Below are 18905 nucleotides of genomic sequence, written 5' to 3'. Positions count from 1 at the left end.
CGCTAAGAGCTCATCGAACTTGAGTTGTAGAGTAAGACCACAGCTTGATATGGTTCATTTCAGTACTCATTCACTCGGTATGGTTCACCACATGCTTGTGATCTCTCTCAAGCTAGGTTTGGTATCGGTATCGGAGAAGTCCGTCATTGAAGTGGTAAGTGGGCGTAAGGCCTATGTATTTCTTATCAGTGGGATTTATTACCTTGAATTTGATTGATGCAGTTCTAGCTCATTTTAAAGAGCTTATAGAGCTAGTTTTGCTTGACCCCTCTAGACGTTGTTGGTCATCCAAACTCGTATTAGCTATCAAAAGCCATACTTACTTGACATTCCCGCATGCCATAAGTCATCCCTACAGAAAGCACCACAGGCACAGTAACCGGAAGATGGTCTTTTCTCACTCTCCCTGTAGTCAAGACATAGGGAGTATTATGACCTGTTTCACTGACATCAGCATTTTTCTCTCGTCCTTTGCCCACTATCCATCCTAACTGCTCTTACCGCTTCTTCTTCTTATTCACTGGCTTCTTCTTATCTGCTTTCTTCTTCTTTGTCTGATGAGATTCTCTCTTCTTATAATCTTTGATCTTCTTATCATCATCAGATTTATGATCTTTTAGATTGCATTTTTTCGTTAGATTATTCATTTTGCCTAATATGCCGGTTATGACTTTATGGGCAGTAGGATGGATACTATCAATAGAATCCTCTCCTATATGAGGAGGTTTAGTTCCTATCCACGTTCCATCCTCATTGTATACTAATTCTCGCTTCGTACTATTTCCTATCCCAACTATGTACGTATTGATTTTTTTCTCTACACATAAATTTTAAAAATCACGATGAAAGTCAGTTGAACATGAAAATTGCTGTTTTAATGTTGGGTCTGCTAGCTGGTTTATGTAAGAATCTTTAGTGATTACCTTTCTAACCGGTCCTTTATGCTTCATGATTATTTCTTCCTTATCTTCATGTAATGCATGTATGCAGTATGACTTGGGAGCCAAAAAGATTCCCTCTTTTACATAGTGCTCCTTCTTAAACTTTCCTATTTCGCTAGGTGATACCATTTCTTCTGGAAGTTCGTTCTGAACAACAATAGAGTCCGTGTCCGTATAATAGCAATCATCCCTTTTAATAAAAGGGTATAACACTATCCTGGCATAGGCAGCAATAGCAGCTGAGAGCTGAACTGCTGTATTAGCTGGCTGCTTTGTTGTCTCCTCCATTTCCTTAAACAAATCATCACTCACTTTGTTTTTATAGGTTACTAGGTACAGATCATCATCTAGATGAGTTGAATCAATAAATCCATCCTGAGAAAGGGCCATTTCCCTCCGTCTTCCTTTGGGCAACGAAGAGTGCATTCTCCATCCAGTATTTGTTTGATGGTTCTCTATGCTTTCTTTCGGCTAGAAAGCTAAGCTATTCTCAATGCTCTTACTTCAAGGATAAAACAAACTATCTATTAAAAAATCCTTATCACTACAAGCTCCAATACCACGGGGTAGCGACAGAAATGTGAATTAGTACCCGTATCTGCTGATACCTGAATTGCTTCCACTTTAGAATCAGCTAGGCGAGAGCCCTGTTGTCCTACTGAAATGGATTCTAATAAATTCACAAGCACAGGGATAATGAAGGGAAGCAGATAGAACCTATTCAATCAAAAAACGTATTCTAACGCTTGTATTTAGATAAGAAAAGCGAGGTTTCAATGGCTTGGAAGGGAATCTATCATCTGTCGGTCTAACGGGGGTTATAAGATGGATAATCTCACCAATGCTCTCTGACACAGCATACCTGCTATCCAAGGACCCCACCTATAATGTCAAGATAGCTCTGTCAACCAATGTTGCTTTATAGATCCAACCTTACCAGATGGTGTTTCTCTTATCTTCTCCTGAATGGGTTACTTAACCCTAGCTATACAGGTGGGGCACAAGAGACGGTACCAAGAGTTGGAGAAGCACCTGGCCCTGTACCTGTGCTGATTGAGTTCGAGAGCACCGTATTTATTGCATTAGGATAGGTCTTGCATTGCTAGAGCTTTTAGGAAGACGAGTAGCTCTCGAGTACGTTTCTGTTTCAGCCACTCCAAATGAGCGCGTTTCACCATGCTCCACCAACTGTTCCAAACTGGCATCCTTTCCTAAACTCAATGAACTAATTGAGAATTCTTCCCTGCCTGGGTGTGCCCTTAATGAATTGATTCGTTGGCGGCTATAGCGAGATCTGGGTCAGAGTCTATCTCCCCATCCCTCCGGCGAGGTAGCAATGAGCTATCAAACGCCAATAGAAGACAGATCCTGTTGTCCGTTTGTTTCAGCACCACAATCTTTGTTCGTTCCTACAACATCTAAATCAGCACTGGGAGCGGTTCCAGATGCACTTTCAGGTGAAGTCACATCAGACATTTTCGAGGATGTTCTTGCACATTGCTGGGGTATCGAAACCCGTGAAACTGGGGCTACTGCCATTACAATCTGATCGAAGGGATGGCATTAGGTAGACAACAACCTCTCTTGAGTGCCGCCTTGATGGCTTTGTGGATGAAATTTGAGTAGATGTTGTTTCATCCCGCATATGTCTAGAATCTTGTTAGGATTCGTCTATTCCAGGTCAGGAAAGAGCTTTTGTAAACTATCGTGATAAGCATAGCCTTCGCCCCGCAGAGTGCTATATCAATGGTTCACCAGGCTCAATTCATTAATGGCTTAGGGCCGGTCTTCAGTAAGTCAATCACCATCGGGTGGAGGGGAAAGCCCTACGTCAAGGTCAATAGATTCACCTACCCCAGTCTCAGAACTTTCTAGACTTTCTTACCTATGTTCTTCTCAACTAAGAGAAGGGCGTGCATCTACAGCAGTGGTATTATCTTCCTTTTTCTTTTTGCATCTTTGAATCCTGGTGTGTTGGTTAGTACCAAAGCCTCTTGGCTAGTACAGAGTTGTGGTTTGATATAGCTACTAGAGAACCTGGAGGCACTCTCTGAAAATAAGTATTCTTCATATGACATGTGAATAGACAACTCCTGGTATGCTCATTTCATTCCTCTTGGACCTAGATCTTCACTTTCAAAAGTGCGGACTTGATGTATCAAAGGCATTTCAAAGGAACAGAGGGTCCATCTTTGAAGTGAGACAATTGGTTTCAACTGTGTCGTAGGGGTTGTATTCTTAGACCTGCCAGGCGGGAGGAACCACCGTCCTGGGTATTGAGCATGTGAATCATGTTATTTTGTAGGAATAGAGATTCTCAGCCATCATATCTTGTTCATCCTTGGCCATGTCTCCTTCCGAGAATGAGTTGGTTTGGGGAGATCATTAGGTTACTGAGATCGAAGTAGTGAGGCTGCTTGAGTGCCATCGAAACCCATTTGAAATTGCAATGACATATTGAAGTAGTAGTTCGTTCAGCACCCGATTAGGTATCTGGAAATAGTTCCTTAGCTCTTTTCTAGTTCGTTAATGACCTCAGCAGTTGAAATGGAATTGGATCCCGGCTTGTTAGTTAATAGAATCTAAATGAGATTGAATGGAAATGTTGGTAAACCGAGGGGTGCATCATACTTTTCAATAGATGTTGGGGTTCCTAAACCATAAGGATACTCTTTTCATAGAACAAGGCCTGCCAATCGATCTCCTAGGCTATAATCCAAGGGATAGCTTAACATGCATCTCCTAGATGGAAGTGTGTGACAATAACTTTGAGCTCCTGTAGTCTTTGATCCTTGATCTGAAGAGGTAGGCAGCTATGATAAAGAAGCCAAGGGATGAAGTGATTGTGGTTGGCGTGCCACATGGAAACTAGATAGGTGGAAGCTATTTTAGACGACCTTGCGGGTCATCCTAACATTGAAATGAAGCTATTCGAGCAGACAGTGAATGAAGCTATGAATGGGGGTAGCTTTACGAGGCATAATGCCGGTGTGCACTTTTATTTTCTCAAACTGTGGTTGATCCTCTCTAAATCAGAGGTCAACATTTCTTTGCAATGAATGTTTATTAGGTCTGGAAAACCTTGTTAGGTGCACTAGTAGGTGAGCTCAAAGCGAGGATTCATACGTTCTTTCTTCTCAAGAAGACGGAATGATTGCTCGGTATGATATAGATTCTTAGCCAGGGGTTTGGTAGCTTATGCCCCCTAGTTTGCAACGTAGAGCAGAAATGGTTGAAACGGCTCCCATTGTGTGTGGGAATTCTTTAAAATGTGCATGGCCTGGCGACTGACAGGATGCCCCTGCGAGTGCTATTCCATGTGCTGGAAAACCTCTTTGGCACATCTTTCGCGATCTAGTTAACAGCACTTTAATGACTCATGTCTTCCATGGCTTAAACCTGCTTATTATACTAGAAACGATGGAATACCTCAAGTTGGATATAGGTGAGGTGGGACTTAAGAATGCCTTGTCTGGAACATCTCTTCAAAGCAAGAATTAGCGTATAGAAAGGAAGCAGCATTTCCTTTCAGCTGCTTTTAAAAAGTCCCCGGGGATATAGCCCACTTCTCATTTCTCAACACCAGCTTATCTTCTCTTTTCTTAAGTATAAGAGGGATAGGTACTTATTCCTGGCCGGCGGTATCATTGTTGCTCCTCGCCTAATGCGGATCATTGTGCAATGCTTATGTGAAATCTCAATCCAAAACGGATTCGTTTCGTTGGTAGAACCCACGCCGACGTCAAGATCAGTCTCCTTTCCTTTCAAAAGTGAGCGAGCAGAGCTGAAAAAGATGGAGTTACCTGGAGATGAGATTTCTTTCTACGGATATGAAGGATAGAAATATGCTATTTGCTGCTATTCCATCTATTTGTGCATCAAGTCCGAAGAAGATCTCAATCTACAATGAAGAAATGATAGTAGCTCGTTGTTTTATAGGCTTTCTCATATTCAGTCGGAAGAGTTTAGGTAAGACTTTCAAAGAAACTCTCGACAGGAGAATCGAGTCTATTCAGGAAGCATTGCAGCAATTCTTCAATCCTAACGAAGTAATTCCGGAGGAATCCAATGAACAACAACGATTACTTAGGATCAGCTTGCGAATTTGCAGCACCGTAGTAGAATCATTACCAACGGCACGATGTGCGCCTAAGTGTGAAAATACAGTGCAAGCTTTGTTATGCCGAAACCTAAATGTAAAGTCAGCAACACTTCTAAATGCCACTTCCCGCCGCATCCGTCTTCAGGACGATATAGTCACAGGTTTTCACTTTTCAGTGAGTGAAAGATTTGTATCCGGGTCTACGTTCAAAGCTTCTACCATAGACCTAATTCGAGAAGGCTTGATAGTCCTAAGAAAGGTGAGGGTGTCCGAATGAGAAAGACCAATCCAAAACTTCTTGTTTCGTTGGAAAAACCAACGCCGACGTCAAGATCAGTCTCCTTTCCTTTCTCTTTTCGGGAGCAGAGCTGAAAAAGATGGGAAATTCCAATGATTCTTCGTGCATTATTTCCAAGTGTCATTCTTTTGTTCATTGCTATACCATTGTTTGGTCTTGTGTTGCCAGTACTAATAATGGCATTAGTTGTCTTATTCGGAGTTCAAGGAATAGCCTTTCATCTTGGGAATGAGAATGTCGCGGATCTCAATGTTCTCGTCATGACCAATGCTCCTAACGAGGGTGACTTTCCCATAGACCAACCTCCCGTTGGCGGACTACCAGACCTCCAGCAGGAAATGGCGCACGCCGCCCATCCCGAAGACATGATTTCAGAGTTGACTTCCAAGGTTGAAAGAATATTTAACGAAGTAGGCACTCCTCTTCCTTTAGAGGAGGGTGAGTCTGCGCGATCGTTCACTGAAAATCTTATATTGTGGAATAGTGAGGGAGGAGATACTCTTCAACAAATCTTCTCTGATTATATGGAAGCGGGGGACGCAAGCGAATTCGTCGCAACAGCCACCAATCTGGCGAAGCGGTTTCGCCGCGCCGAGCTCGGTGAACCAGATTCTCCCGACCCCGATGTGCCTGCGGAAGAGCAGGAGGCTCATTCCATGGGATCCCCTGAAAGCACAAAAGCAAATGATGGGGCGAGGCCTGTCTTCTTCGAGGAAGCGTAAAAGGTGGGATGATGATTCAGGGTCCGAAGATGACGATTCGGGGGGACCCGGGGAATCTCCAGATCCAGTGGAAATCGTTTACGAAGGGGATGCACAAGGGTACAACTGGGAGGGGGATTAGGTTGGCCGCCAACTTCGCCTGCCTTTCTATCTGAGTTCTTCCCTCTTGATGCTTTCGAACGACTCCTAAATTTCACAAAATCCTTTTTTTTTCTTATTTGAAATCCAAATCAAAATGCCTCAACTTGATAAATTAACTTATTTCTCACAATTCTTCTGGTTATGTCTTCTCCTCTTTACTTTTTATATTCTCTTATTTAATAATAATAATGGAATACTTGGAATTAGTAGAATTCTCAAACTATGGAACCAACTGCTTTCGCACCGGGGGGGGGGGGGCGAGATCCGGAGCAAGGACCCTAAGAATCTGGAAGATATCTCGAGAAAAGGTTTTAGCACCGGTCTCTCATATATGTACTCCAGTTTATCCGAAGTATCCCAATGGTGTAAGACCTTCGACTATTTGGGAAAAAGGAGGAAAATCACTCTGATCTCTGATTTCGGAGAAATAAGTGGCTCACAAGGAATGGAGAGACAGATTCTCTATTTGATCTCGAAGTCCTCATATAACACTTCTTCCAGTCGGATCACTTGTTGGAAAAACATAATGCTCACACATGTTCCACACGGGCAAGGAAGCATAATATCATGAAAGCCGTCTGATAATCTTTCTATAGGTTCCCCGAAGAGAATGGTCTGATCACAAAAACACTTTCTGTATGTTCTATTATTTCGAGATTCGAAGAAGCAAGCAAGTTTTTCATATAGTTGTTTTTGTGTAGTGATCTCTGTTTATGGAGATCACGAGGCCACTGATACCCGAAGTGGTTAGGTGGGATAGAAGAGAGGGAAAGCGGGCTTCTATCACATAGTTTCTCTTTCAGGGTACATAGGACGGCCCTCTCGTCATTACCTTTTGTGCTTACCCGTAGCTAGCTGTGCCTGAAGTCATGGATGATGCTATTCCCACTGAGAGATGTGCTGCAAAATGGAAGCTGTGTTAGTCCTCGGCTAAAATCATCTTCCTTTATTAAAGACCATATATATCCATATGTAGATAGAAGAGGGGATATAGTCGTTCAAAGCTAAGGTGAGTCTGTTCCAGCTAATTCCTCAGATTCCGCTTTCCTGTCTGTCCATGTAAAAAGGAGTCCAGCCCACAAGGAGAAGGAATCCACAATAATATCTGTTTTAAATGGTATATTGGGCATAATTTCTCTTAAGAGGTGTAATTCTGTTTGGGGATGACATTAGATAATCCGAATCGTAGTCCTCGCGGGAATGGTCGCAAAATGCGAAGGAGTTTTGTTGTCGAAGCTGGGGATCTAGATAGGTACCGATCTCGGTGGGGATTTTCCTATTTTTTCTATGGAATTTGTTTCATTCCTTTCATGCATAGATGAACCTTCTGAGCTTTGGAAGTACCTTTGCCCTGGAGGATTGTCCCGTGATTGAGGGATTTCTCTACAACTATTGCGATTAAAGACATATGCAAATCCGAAACAGGGGAGTACGAAACTAAAGGGACTTTCTCTCGATGAACTCCCTAGTTCCTATGTTTGCTTTGAGGCAGTGCTAATTGCTAATGTGTGAACTATCACTATAGAAAAATAGATTGGAATCACTTCTAACATCAAAGATAGGAAAATTTGGCCTATTGGGTGCCGATCCACTCGATCCTATGCTATGCATTTGTGACCAGTAGAGGTAAGATCATGAATACAAGATGGCGATGAGTCATGCCAAGTTTGGGGAGTGTTGCTCGTACCCTCATTGCATGTTTTCAAATAGGGCATACTGCCTGTGATTTACTATTGAAAAACAAGTCGACAGGAGAACCCGAGTGCAACCAGATAAGAGTTTGCTTTCGAAAGACGACAATGGCAAGTCTCAATCAACTGTCATTAGATCAATAGTAAACAGGAGATTGCTTTGCGTATCACAGATCGAGCACACAATAGAATGCTCGAACTACACTCTCCTAGCAAAAGGCAGGGCAAGTGAGTTCTACACGATATTCGATAATGAAACGAGCCTTCCTCCTTCCGAAACCCACCTTAATCCATTTTATAAGGAATCTGTCTCCTTCCATAATCCATTCCTCCATCCCACACTCTTCTTATAGTTATGAGTGAATCTGAATCAAAAAAAATATATACTATACCGAAGACAAAGAGAAGACATCAGGGAGCGGAGAGAGAAGAGAGCGGTTGTTGGAACAGCAAGCCCTACTTCCTTCACTGGGACACTGGCACCAAACAAAAACAAAACTAGACTGCCCGAACAACAAGTCCTGCCCCTTCCTCCCGGATCTGCACGTTGAACAAACAAAGACACTCCCCCTCATCTGAAAAAAACGAGTATTATTTCTCAGCTGGCAACAAAGAAACGCCTAGCAGAAGAAAGTAGTTATTCTTGCATCTCTGCTACTAGGAAAGTAAGTCATTGACAAAGGACCCAACCCTTCTGAATTCGCTGAGCAAGACCTAAGATCGGAATGAACAGCAGTCGAAACCCTGAGCCCATCGTGTCTGCCAGCTATGCAATGGCTCTACTTGAGATTCCGTAGGGAGAGCAGTCGCTAACCTTTCCTTCGGTCTATCACGAGAAATTTGTGAATCGAATCCGTTGTCATTAGAGTGATCAACTATATACGCTAATTATTCAAACAGATGCTCTCCGGTGGAAATGAACCACGAGAGACTAAGCCCTGCCGATAGCAGTAGAAGCGTTAGCCACAGAGTGACTTTTTAATTGACACCCACTAGTGGTCAGTTTCTACTTCCAAGTTGACTGGACCAGGTACCACATTTACCATAGGATATGCTTATCTGACGAGGTCCCTCGAGTCATCTCTGCCACTTGGAATTGCTTATGAGCTATTCTTAAATGCTCTTCTTGGTATGAAATTGCCTACCTTCCTTAAGTCTTGCTTTCCCGAGAGCCCTCATTTCATAAAATTCCACTGGCCAGTTAATTCTTTATGCTTATTTTTCAGTGAAAGTTGCATCCAAACATGTTTCTCAACACGAAAAAGAAAGTCATATTGAGTTGTTAGAGAAATCAAGTTATAGAAAAAATAGTGTACCATCACATGGTTTTGATACTAAGTAGGAAAGTATAGGAATGCAATGAGGAAAGACAGATAAACACATCGCCTCGTTTAATACTTTCAAAGCATCAGTTGAATGACTATTCTGATCCATTCGGAAATACGCAAAAGTATGTCCCTTATTTGAGATCTCTTAAGATCAGCTATTTGCTAATATGATAAAGGTGGACGCTGTACTTGTCTGAGAACAGAAACTATGATGATTCACATTACTGGCTTGCTGTCCTTTGGCGGGAAAGCTAATAGGTGAACTTGCTCAACATAAAGTGGAAGGAAAGTGTAGTAGAGATATTACTCGCTGTCTGAGAAGATCTACTTGAGACCTCTGAACCAACTTCATTCCACAGGAACGAAAGCTGAATGAAAGTACTCAAGCTTCAAACTCCTTGCTAACCGATAAAAGGAATCAAGCTTCAAGGACTATATGACTAGCTCTTCCACATCCTCGCCACCATTCATAAGGCTTTCAAGGAATATTGAGATATCTACAGAAAAGAGAAACAAACATTCTCAGTTGGTCCACTATTAGCGAGGCCTAAAGTCTTCACTTCATCAGTCTAGGAATAACACTAAAGTAGCACCCCTCACTACATTCTTGTTCACTGAACATAGATCTCTAAAGAACAGTGCACTGGTACATGATATGATCTGTCGTCATGACCCATGAACTGAGCTTCTCACTAATCGAAATGGTCCTCTCAGCATGTTTCAAGGGAAGCAAGAGATCATTTTCTCAGGATATTAGTCACCCAATCTTCCCAATAGTATTCCTTAACTCATGAATTGATACACTTGTTCATTCTCTTTCTATTTCCACTGGTTTCTTTTGTTCACTTGCAATGCGGCATTTGAATCCATTTTACTCCACTTCTCTCTCTTTTCTTCCTGATGAGGGTGATGTACTCCGGGTACCTGATCATCATGACTGGAATTCCAGAGGATTCCTTGAGTACTCGTTACTTCGAGGTCAAATGGTGCGATGGTATTCATCCAAAATAGGAAACTGGTAGCGACTTGCATTTGATGGACTCTTCCTTCCTGTAGGAATAGGGGAGAGTGGTAACGTGAGCCACCTTTCCTTTATACAGCAGTAATAGCACATGCAAGTTCCTAGGGTCTATATAGCTAGTCAAGGATCATAAAACAATTAGCAAATCATCATGTGGAATGATGTAAACTAGCCTAAAAAAGTGAAAGAAGCCCTCATACCCACTCCTCTTTCCCCACCAAACCAACAAGTAGTAGGTTGGTGGGCCTCGGTATCTCTATTTGCTAAGATGGATACCTACACCACTCAATAGTTCCAATTCATTGTTTTTTATCCCATAGGAAAGAAAATGCTTAAAGCAATTTTGTCCTTTCCTCCTCCGTCATACAACGGTCTTCACAACCTTCCACCGGAGGCTTTTCTCTGTTTTCCTCCTCCATCATACGATGGTCTTCACAACCTTCCACCGAAGGCTTTTCTCTGTTTTCCTCCTCTTTAGCCATTGCTTCTTGAATCATATCTTTGATCTTCTTTAGGGGCAATTTAAACATGTTCCATCCCGCAGGAAGCGAAAAGCCAGAAATAGAATTTCCTCAGGTTTAAGAACCGAAAGGAGTTTATCCAGATTTGGTACCAAACCCGGGAAAAACCCTAAACGAGCTCTTAAAAAAATCTATATAAGCAGGGTTATAGGAATCCTTAGATTCCCCTCCCTCCGCTTTGGGTGGCTTCCACTGCTTGCGCGAGTGAGCAATTATATTGCGGATATCCCCCGGTTCCAAGATCTCGAGCAGAGAAAAGTCCCGGGGGAACGTGTGCACCATGAATAGGATCTCCTCAGGTTCCAGGAATGAAAGAAGTGAGTCTATCTTGCACTCTAAACCAGGGAAATCTTTATATTCCGAGCACAAAAGCCACCCCTTAAAGGTTTCTTTGTAATTGTCAGGCGGTCCCCCCGCTCCGGAGGAGAAGCTTCTTCTATGGCTATGGCCAAAAGGAGAAATAGTCCTGTTCATTATATGGCTATGGCCAAAAGGAGAAAAGGATCCGGTGCGATGAGTCTCATCCGTGTAATATTTTGGAATTCCTCTTCCAACTCGTCCCAGAATGGGCGTTATGGCAAAGAACAAGAAGAAAAAGACAGAAGGAATTTGTCCAATAGTAACAAATGGTGCCTTCACAGGTTGACATCCGATCCAACCTAGTAGTAAGCAATCCGCCAAAAGCAACCAAAATATTCCTTGGTGAATCGGTCGAAAACTTGAACTACGCACATACATTTCTTTAAAAAAAGGTAAAGCCAAGAGAGATATAAAAACTAGTGCTATTGCGGCTACACCTCCCGCTTTGTCAGGTATACTGCGAAGAATGGCATGGATCGGTAGGAAATACCATTCCGGCACAATATGAGGCGGGGTGGGCATCAGATTAGCAGGTATATAATTGTCGGGATGCCCCAAAACATTAGGAGCAAAAAAAATCCAAATGGAAAAAAGATAGCAGAAGCTACCCGACCTACAAGATCCTTTACATAAAAATAAGGGTAAGAAGCAATTTTATCCATCTCAGAATGTACACCCAATGGATTATTTGATCCATATTGATGCAATGCGGCCAGATGAAGAAGACTGGCCCCTACTAAAATAAGGGGGAGTAAATGATGGAGACTAAAAAAATGATTTAAGGTGGCATTGTCCACGGAGAAACCACCCCAAAGCCAAGTCACTATGGTATCTCCTACTACTGGTATGGCGCTAGCTAAGCTTGTAATTACTGTTGCTCCCCAAAAGCTCATCTGACCCCAAGGTGGTACGTATCCTATAAAAGCTGTCACAATCATTAATAGGAATATGACAACTCCGAGACACCGAACAAATTCCCTAGGACTGCTATAACTCGCATGATATAGACCACGAAAAATATGAAGGTGAACCACAATGAGAAACATACTTGCCCCATTAGCATGCATATAACGGAGCAACCAGCCCCCTTCAACATCTCTCATAATGTGTTCTACGCTGTTGAAAGCTAGATCCACATGAGGTGTGTGATGCATAGCTAAAAAACGCCAGTCACTATCTGAATGACTAAACAAATACCTGCTAACGAACCGAACCCCCACCAATAACTAAGAATGCTCGGGGTTGGATAATCTATCAAATGCTGGTTAAGTGTGGAGTATATAGGTTGTTTAAGAAGAGAGAATCGTTGGTTCCTTATAGTCATTTCTCTTTTCTATCGTTACAACTCCTCTTCCCCCTTATTTACCCCCTTGCCTTGATGGAAATTGGCTTCGCTGCGCCCTGAATAATCAAAAAGCTGCATGAGAAGATTCATCCCATTTTGGCGAGAGGGAGGCAGCGAATCACCTGGGCTACGGATTTGTCGGTTAGTTGATTCTCGAAATAAGGTCATTCGAAAAAAAAACTGCCGCTTTCTCTGCCGGTTTCTTAAGGCTTCAAACGAATGACTAATCATTAAGAAACCCATGAAATCCAAGTCTAGTTTTGACCTTTCATGAAGAAGTTTTGCCTGCGTGCAAACTACCTAGCCCTTTTCAAAAGAACATCGATTTCCATCTCAACAAAGAAAGAACTCAAAATAAATGAAAGCAATATTGTTGTCCTATTACTCTTTTTTCCTTGTGGAGCTTTGGAAAGGAGAGAATTTGAATAAAGTAACTCTCGGAAACTCTTATTGGACGCTATTACTCTACCACTCTATAAATGGTATATAGATATCTTCACTTCATCACAAAGAAATTGAGTACTAGCACGCATTGCTATGGATGCTGCAATCGCAAACAGGCTTTCTGCAATTGCTACCGAAACGGAGCAACTGAAAAATGAGATTGAAGGGCACCGTAGAGTGCTAAACAACCAGTTGAGAAGTGTTCGAACAATGGATCCTGCAAAGAAAGAAGCGCGCATTCGCGCTACCAGAGAGCGCATAGGGGGTTTGGAGGAGAGGCAGGAAGCGCTGCGGGTGGAGCAGCAAGTGCTCTTTATTCGTCTAGCATCTCGCTAGAATAGAAGAGTCCGTAGACTCTTTTTAGTTTTCTAAGGTTGGTTTAAATTCAATAAGTGTCTGGAGACATTTGTTTTCATGTCAGGTGTTCTTTGTCTTAGTTTGATTCCGATCTACTCCTATGCTAAGTGTCTTTGTTTGGTTTGATTTCTTGTGTTTGCATGTATGGGCTAGCCGTCAGTGTTCAATGCTTATGTTAATATAATAACGCCAAAATGTGCTGCAAATTCATGTTCAAGTTGAAATAAGGCCGAAGGGCTAAGTGTACTACTGGAGATTATATATTCCAGCTTTGAAGTTTCCTTTTGAGCCCCCGTTCTACTATGGTTTGGATTCTAGTTGAAGCGTGCGACCATCTATTCAGATGAGGAGACCGAGTAAGAAACCACTAAGCGGAGACCTACTCTCTCTCTCTCTCTCTCCCTCTCTCTCTCTCTCTCTCTCTATATATATATATATATATATATATATATATATATATATATATGCCCACGAGGTTTAAGCAATACAAACAATGATTTCACCAATCTCTCTCTATCTCATCTAACATGATAGGTCCCTTGTCTCCGCATACCCGGTGCCGGCAACACCGATGTGTGCCTTCATCCACGACATGTCCCCGAGCCTGACAAGCCTGGTCGCTCAACTTCGCCTTCGTCCGTCTACACATACTCGGTGCTGGCAACACCGATGTTTGCCTTCATCCACGATGTGTTCCGGGGCTTGACAAACCCGGCGCAACGCGTCGTCAACAACACCTTCTTTCCGGCGCACCACTACTTTGACACCACTATGCCCATGACTAACTCAGCGCCTCCTTGCGCCTGCGGCTCCACGACGACTTCCTCGACACCGGCTACCCCGACTCGACATTGAACACGACATTCTTCGCACGGCTACCTCAATCATGGCTACACCACCCACGCTCTCGGCTACATCGACAAACGGCACAAAGGGCTACCGCCTTGCTTGAGCAACCTCGTCAGTTTCAACTCCAGCAACGACTTCCGCGCTGCATTGACCGTTACGACTAGGGGGGGGGGGTTCTGTTGACTTACCTTCGGATTCTTCTCCATTCTCCTCGTCTGCGTCGCTAATGTTGTAACTGCGGGGGGGATATTGGATATATGATTATTACGAAGTATAGGATAGACTAGGATTTGGTCCTTGCTACTTCTTGAGCCACTTGGTAGTTTTTTTGTTGCGGGAAAACTTTCAATCTATTCATCATCAATCATGATAGTACAGTGAATAGTAGAAATTAGAAAAAATTACAACCAGATTCATAGATCACATAGCGACAACTACAAAAACTTAAATGAGCCAAAGGCGTGCCACCATCATTGCCCCTCCCTCCGTGGAGCCGGACAAATCTTGGTTTTTTTGTGAAAAGATTGCTAGGCCTTTATTGATTAGCTAAAATGTTTGCGGGAATTACAACTGGGTCATGCGCTGTACCTAGCCACAAATGCCTCCCCACAGGGAGGGAAACACCATACCTAGCTAGCTTGTGAACTTCATAATTCGCAACTCGAGGTTCAAAAGATAAATAACAACATGCAAAGGAATGAGAAGTATCTAAAATCTCTTGAATGATAATACCATAGTCCCCTTCAGATTTTTGATGTATATGATGTACCATCTGTTTCAATCTGAAGCAACTTGGAGGTGTAACATGCCAAAATCTTGCACCAAAGAAAGATCCTCCCTGCATGCAATTGTTGGGATTTACGATAGGGTGTGACGACTGCAAATTAAAATTTCCTACCCGCAGAACATCCAGGAACATGCTAACAGAGATGGATCACATATCGTTACCACTAGACGTGCAGTGCCATGCAGCGGAAATAAAGTTGTGGCAGTGCGTCTGCGCAAATCGTCACCTCGTCCAATCTTCCTCGAACAACTGGTCATCGGATCCCACGTACTGGTTCACCGGAAAGGCGGAAGTGCACCACCTCTAACGGTATTCGCGCGTGCAGGAGGAACACTGTGCGGCGGACTGCTAGGTCCGATCACACTACCGGCAGCGAGTGGAGGTGGCTACTTGCAACACATGCAAAGCCTTAGTGACGGCGCCAAAGCGATCAACCGAATGAGTGTGCCGCACCTCCACTATATATAGGCATCCGTAGCGGGATCAACACTTGGGCCTCGCACGGATCCTAAAGCCCAATTCTGTTCGGCCTGGATCCGAGTACGAGTAGAACTAGAAGAAACCCCGCACATTGCCGCGGAGACTTGTTGCAGTAATTTTTTCTACAATGAACTGAGACAAAAGTTGCATTTGTGTAGACATGAAATGGCTCGAGGTAAGAAAAAGGATAGTACATCATGCCATAATAACACATTTTAAAATATGTGGCATGGTAAATAGATCAGTTGTAATGAAAGAAGATCAGCCAGAAATATTTTTATTTTACTTGCCACAATACTAAGTGCACGACTAACATGATAATCAGTAGTGCATGAGTTACAGTAAAACTTGCATCAGAATATAACACCAAAATCATTGAATTAGTCGACTAAACACATCATATTTCTAGAAGGTCCTAATGACCGTCTTGGACTTTACATCAACAGGGAAGGGATTATTCATGAAGATTACCATTGAAAGGAAAGGAATGGAAGCAATATATTTCTGCCTTTCAAGGTGAAAGGACCTACGAAAGATTAACCAAGAATGGTTGAAAGATTGTCATACCACACCGAAGGTCCAAATTAACAATAGACTACAAATCTAATAGCTTGTATTTACTCTCTTCCTAAAGCTCGGCTTTATACTGAAATGAAAAATAAATAATATGTGGAAGATTAACCGAGAAGTAATGGAAGATTGTGATACCGCACTGAAGGTCCCCAATCACTAATTTACAATAGACCATAAATCTAATAACTTGTATTTACTCTCTTCCCAAAGCTCAGCCTTAGAACAAAACAACAAATAAATATGTGATGCTAGATAGATATTAACAATTGCCCTGCAACAAAAGCCATTTAACAAATGGGTAATCAACATACTATAGTTAATGGAAAATCTAAGATAAATTTCCAGCATTACTCAGGATATGTAGGTCAAACAAATTGCAACCCTTTGGAGGCAAAGATATACCCGATATAGACTCTGATAAACATAAATTTCCAGCATAACCTTAAGATGTGCAGGTCAAAAAATAGTGTAACCCTTTGGAGTCAAACATGTACCTGATATATAGTGATGACTGATAAGAAATTGTAACCCTTTTAATATGTAATGAATGATGGTTATATATCAAAAAACTTTGTCACAATCATATTAGAACTGAATAGTAAATCGTCTATGGGCATCTGTACATGGATCGTCAAATACAATTGCCATGCAAAATATATAGGTGTGTAAGCTGAAGCTTTCAGTAGCATCTCTGAAGCACGATACCTTGAAACAACATGTCAGTTTTAGCCTTTTTGGTACATATACACAAAAGAGTAAAATGACCTTTTCATACAGAAACTTACCCTGCTGGAAACATAATCTGTGTAAGGAGGAGCGGAACATACTACTCTTGCCGTCCCAAAGTCGACAATTTGTACAATACCATTCGTTAGTCGTCACTAACAGATTTTCTGAAAGAAAATAACTGTACGTAAATTTTGTCATATTATAGGCATTGGGGCATAATATAGTCTACCAAATTACCAGGTTTCATGTCGCAATGAAAATATCCATAATTATGTATGTACATATATCTCACAGAATGCCATCTGGTACTTAATATATAAACTACACACGGAGCATCTTACCTGCAACTTTTTACTTCTGCTAATTCAGATCAAAGCTTCAATCTGTGCAAAGACAATGGTTAATCTACAACAATAACAAAATTGATTAATAATTGTATGCTTAAACAAAGTGACACTGCATATGTGAATTTGGGATAGCAATGTATAAGATGAGATGGCGTATGTGAGGTACAAAATATCAATACCCGAACATGCTGGAGCATCAAAGGGGTATGGTCGTCCTAGAACTGCACGACTCTTTTTTTTTGAACCGGGCATAACCCCTTTCCATTACTGCGACATAACGGAAATACATCCAGGTCCACAGAATGAGACGGGAGAGGAGAGAGCGAGTTCAAGCACCGCCAGGAAACCTACTGCGAGCACTCACCATCGAGATAACCCGCTGTAGGATGAAAACCCGGCGACACCAAATAAGTATGTAATTCAGACGGGACTACCCCCCAGACTGCTCACAAACGAGCACCAAAAGATAGTCCCACACAGGGGAAGACTCCAAGGATGAACATAAACCCAAAAGCCAATGTTGCCATCGAAAACAGACACCCCTGAAGACGCAACTCTTCTCCATGTTCAACTTCTCCAGCAAGCTTCTCAATCTTTGGTTGCAGCACAGATGCGCATCATCCTCGACGCACTGTTCTTCAGCATGTCTACTCCTGCTCGCAGATCCACCGCATCCTCCTGCTTCAGTAAACCTGCCCAATAACAGAGAAAAGCGCACATAGAGAAACAACATTCAAAAGGTGTTTTTAGATGCTTAGATTCGAACGTAGCACTATTGCGGCAGGTCCAGATAGCCCAGCAAAGCGAAGCTATGCCAACTGTGTAAAAGACCTCCCCATTCGTGAAAATATACATAACACCAGAAATAAGCCTGCCACAAGCTGTTCGGACACAAATCAGTGTCGAGCATGCAAGCAATGGTTCTCCAGGTCACCTTAGCTACATGGCAGGCAAAAAAGAGATGTTGGGATGTTTCACGCTCCCCACAAAATGAACACTTCGGATTCCCTTTCCATCCCATTTTTTCATCACATCTCAGGTAAGAATAGAATCCTGGAACAATTGCCACATAAAGATTTTGATTTTTAGAGGAATGCCAGCCTTCCAAACCCACCCAAAATTGCACCCTACGATGTTTCTTTCTAGGAAGGAATACACTGATTTAGTCGTAAAGACCGTTTTCGGACCCAAGGCCCATTTTATAATATCTAAATCATCAGAAACACAACTTTTCCTAGCGGCATCAACCATCTGCTGCCATTGTTCTTTAAGCTCATTGCTTAATCTCCTCCTAAAGAAGGATATAAGGTCTGCCTCTAGACAGTTTTTCACAGTGCAATCAGGGGAATTGCATATCGAGAATAATTGAGGGTACTGATCCTTAAATGGTTTTTGATCACCGATATGATCGACCCACAGCCTAGCAATATTTCCCGATTGTATAATGACTTTTCTCCCAGCCATATAAAGGTCTTTCACCTTCATGATGGCTTTCCAACAGGGTGAATCACTCATCTTCATCTTAACAGATGCTATCGAAGCCCTACCAAAGTATTTGGCTTTGATGATCTCTTGCCAAAGCCCATTTTTAGTCTTCAGTTTCCACCACCATTTAGTAAGAAGGCTTAGGTTTTGTCTATGCAGATCTTTCACACACAATCCACCTTTCTCTTTTGATCTGCATATACGAGCCCATCGCACTAAGTAATAGCGCTTTCTGATACATCTCCGTCGTATCTACTTTTCCAAACACTTTTGCCCTTGTTTTGGACTCTAACTTGCATGATTTGAATGGAACTAACCCGGACTGACGCTGTCTTCAGCAGAATTACCATGGTGTTATTTATGTGCAGAAACAAAAGTTCTCGG

General features: G+C 42.3%; 2 protein-coding genes and 1 pseudogene across 2 annotated transcripts; 2 read left to right on the top strand and 1 right to left on the bottom strand.

Annotated features, from left to right (window-relative positions):
• Positions 1-497: 497 nt before the first annotated feature.
• LOC119298909 lies at positions 498-1367 on the bottom strand (annotated as a pseudogene).
• A 3274-nt stretch (positions 1368-4641) lies between these two features.
• LOC119300178 (ATP synthase protein MI25-like) lies at positions 4642-5320 on the top strand. Its single transcript, XM_037577220.1, has one exon. The coding sequence runs from the start codon at positions 4751-4753 to the stop codon at positions 5318-5320; it is 570 nt and encodes a 189-aa protein (XP_037433117.1). The 5' UTR covers positions 4642-4750.
• Positions 5321-6298: 978 nt separating this feature from the next.
• Positions 6299-6818, top strand: LOC119298132 (putative ATP synthase protein YMF19). The gene has a single exon (XM_037575642.1). It carries the CDS (start codon positions 6299-6301, stop codon positions 6773-6775), a length of 477 nt encoding a protein of 158 aa, XP_037431539.1. The 3' UTR covers positions 6776-6818.
• Positions 6819-18905: the final 12087 nt, after the last annotated feature.

The sequence above is a fragment of the Triticum dicoccoides genome, chromosome 5A (assembly GCF_002162155.2).
Source record: "Triticum dicoccoides isolate Atlit2015 ecotype Zavitan chromosome 5A, WEW_v2.0, whole genome shotgun sequence".
Lineage (NCBI taxonomy): Eukaryota > Viridiplantae > Streptophyta > Magnoliopsida > Poales > Poaceae > Triticum > Triticum dicoccoides.
This window is presented reverse-complemented; position numbering and strand designations above follow the sequence as displayed.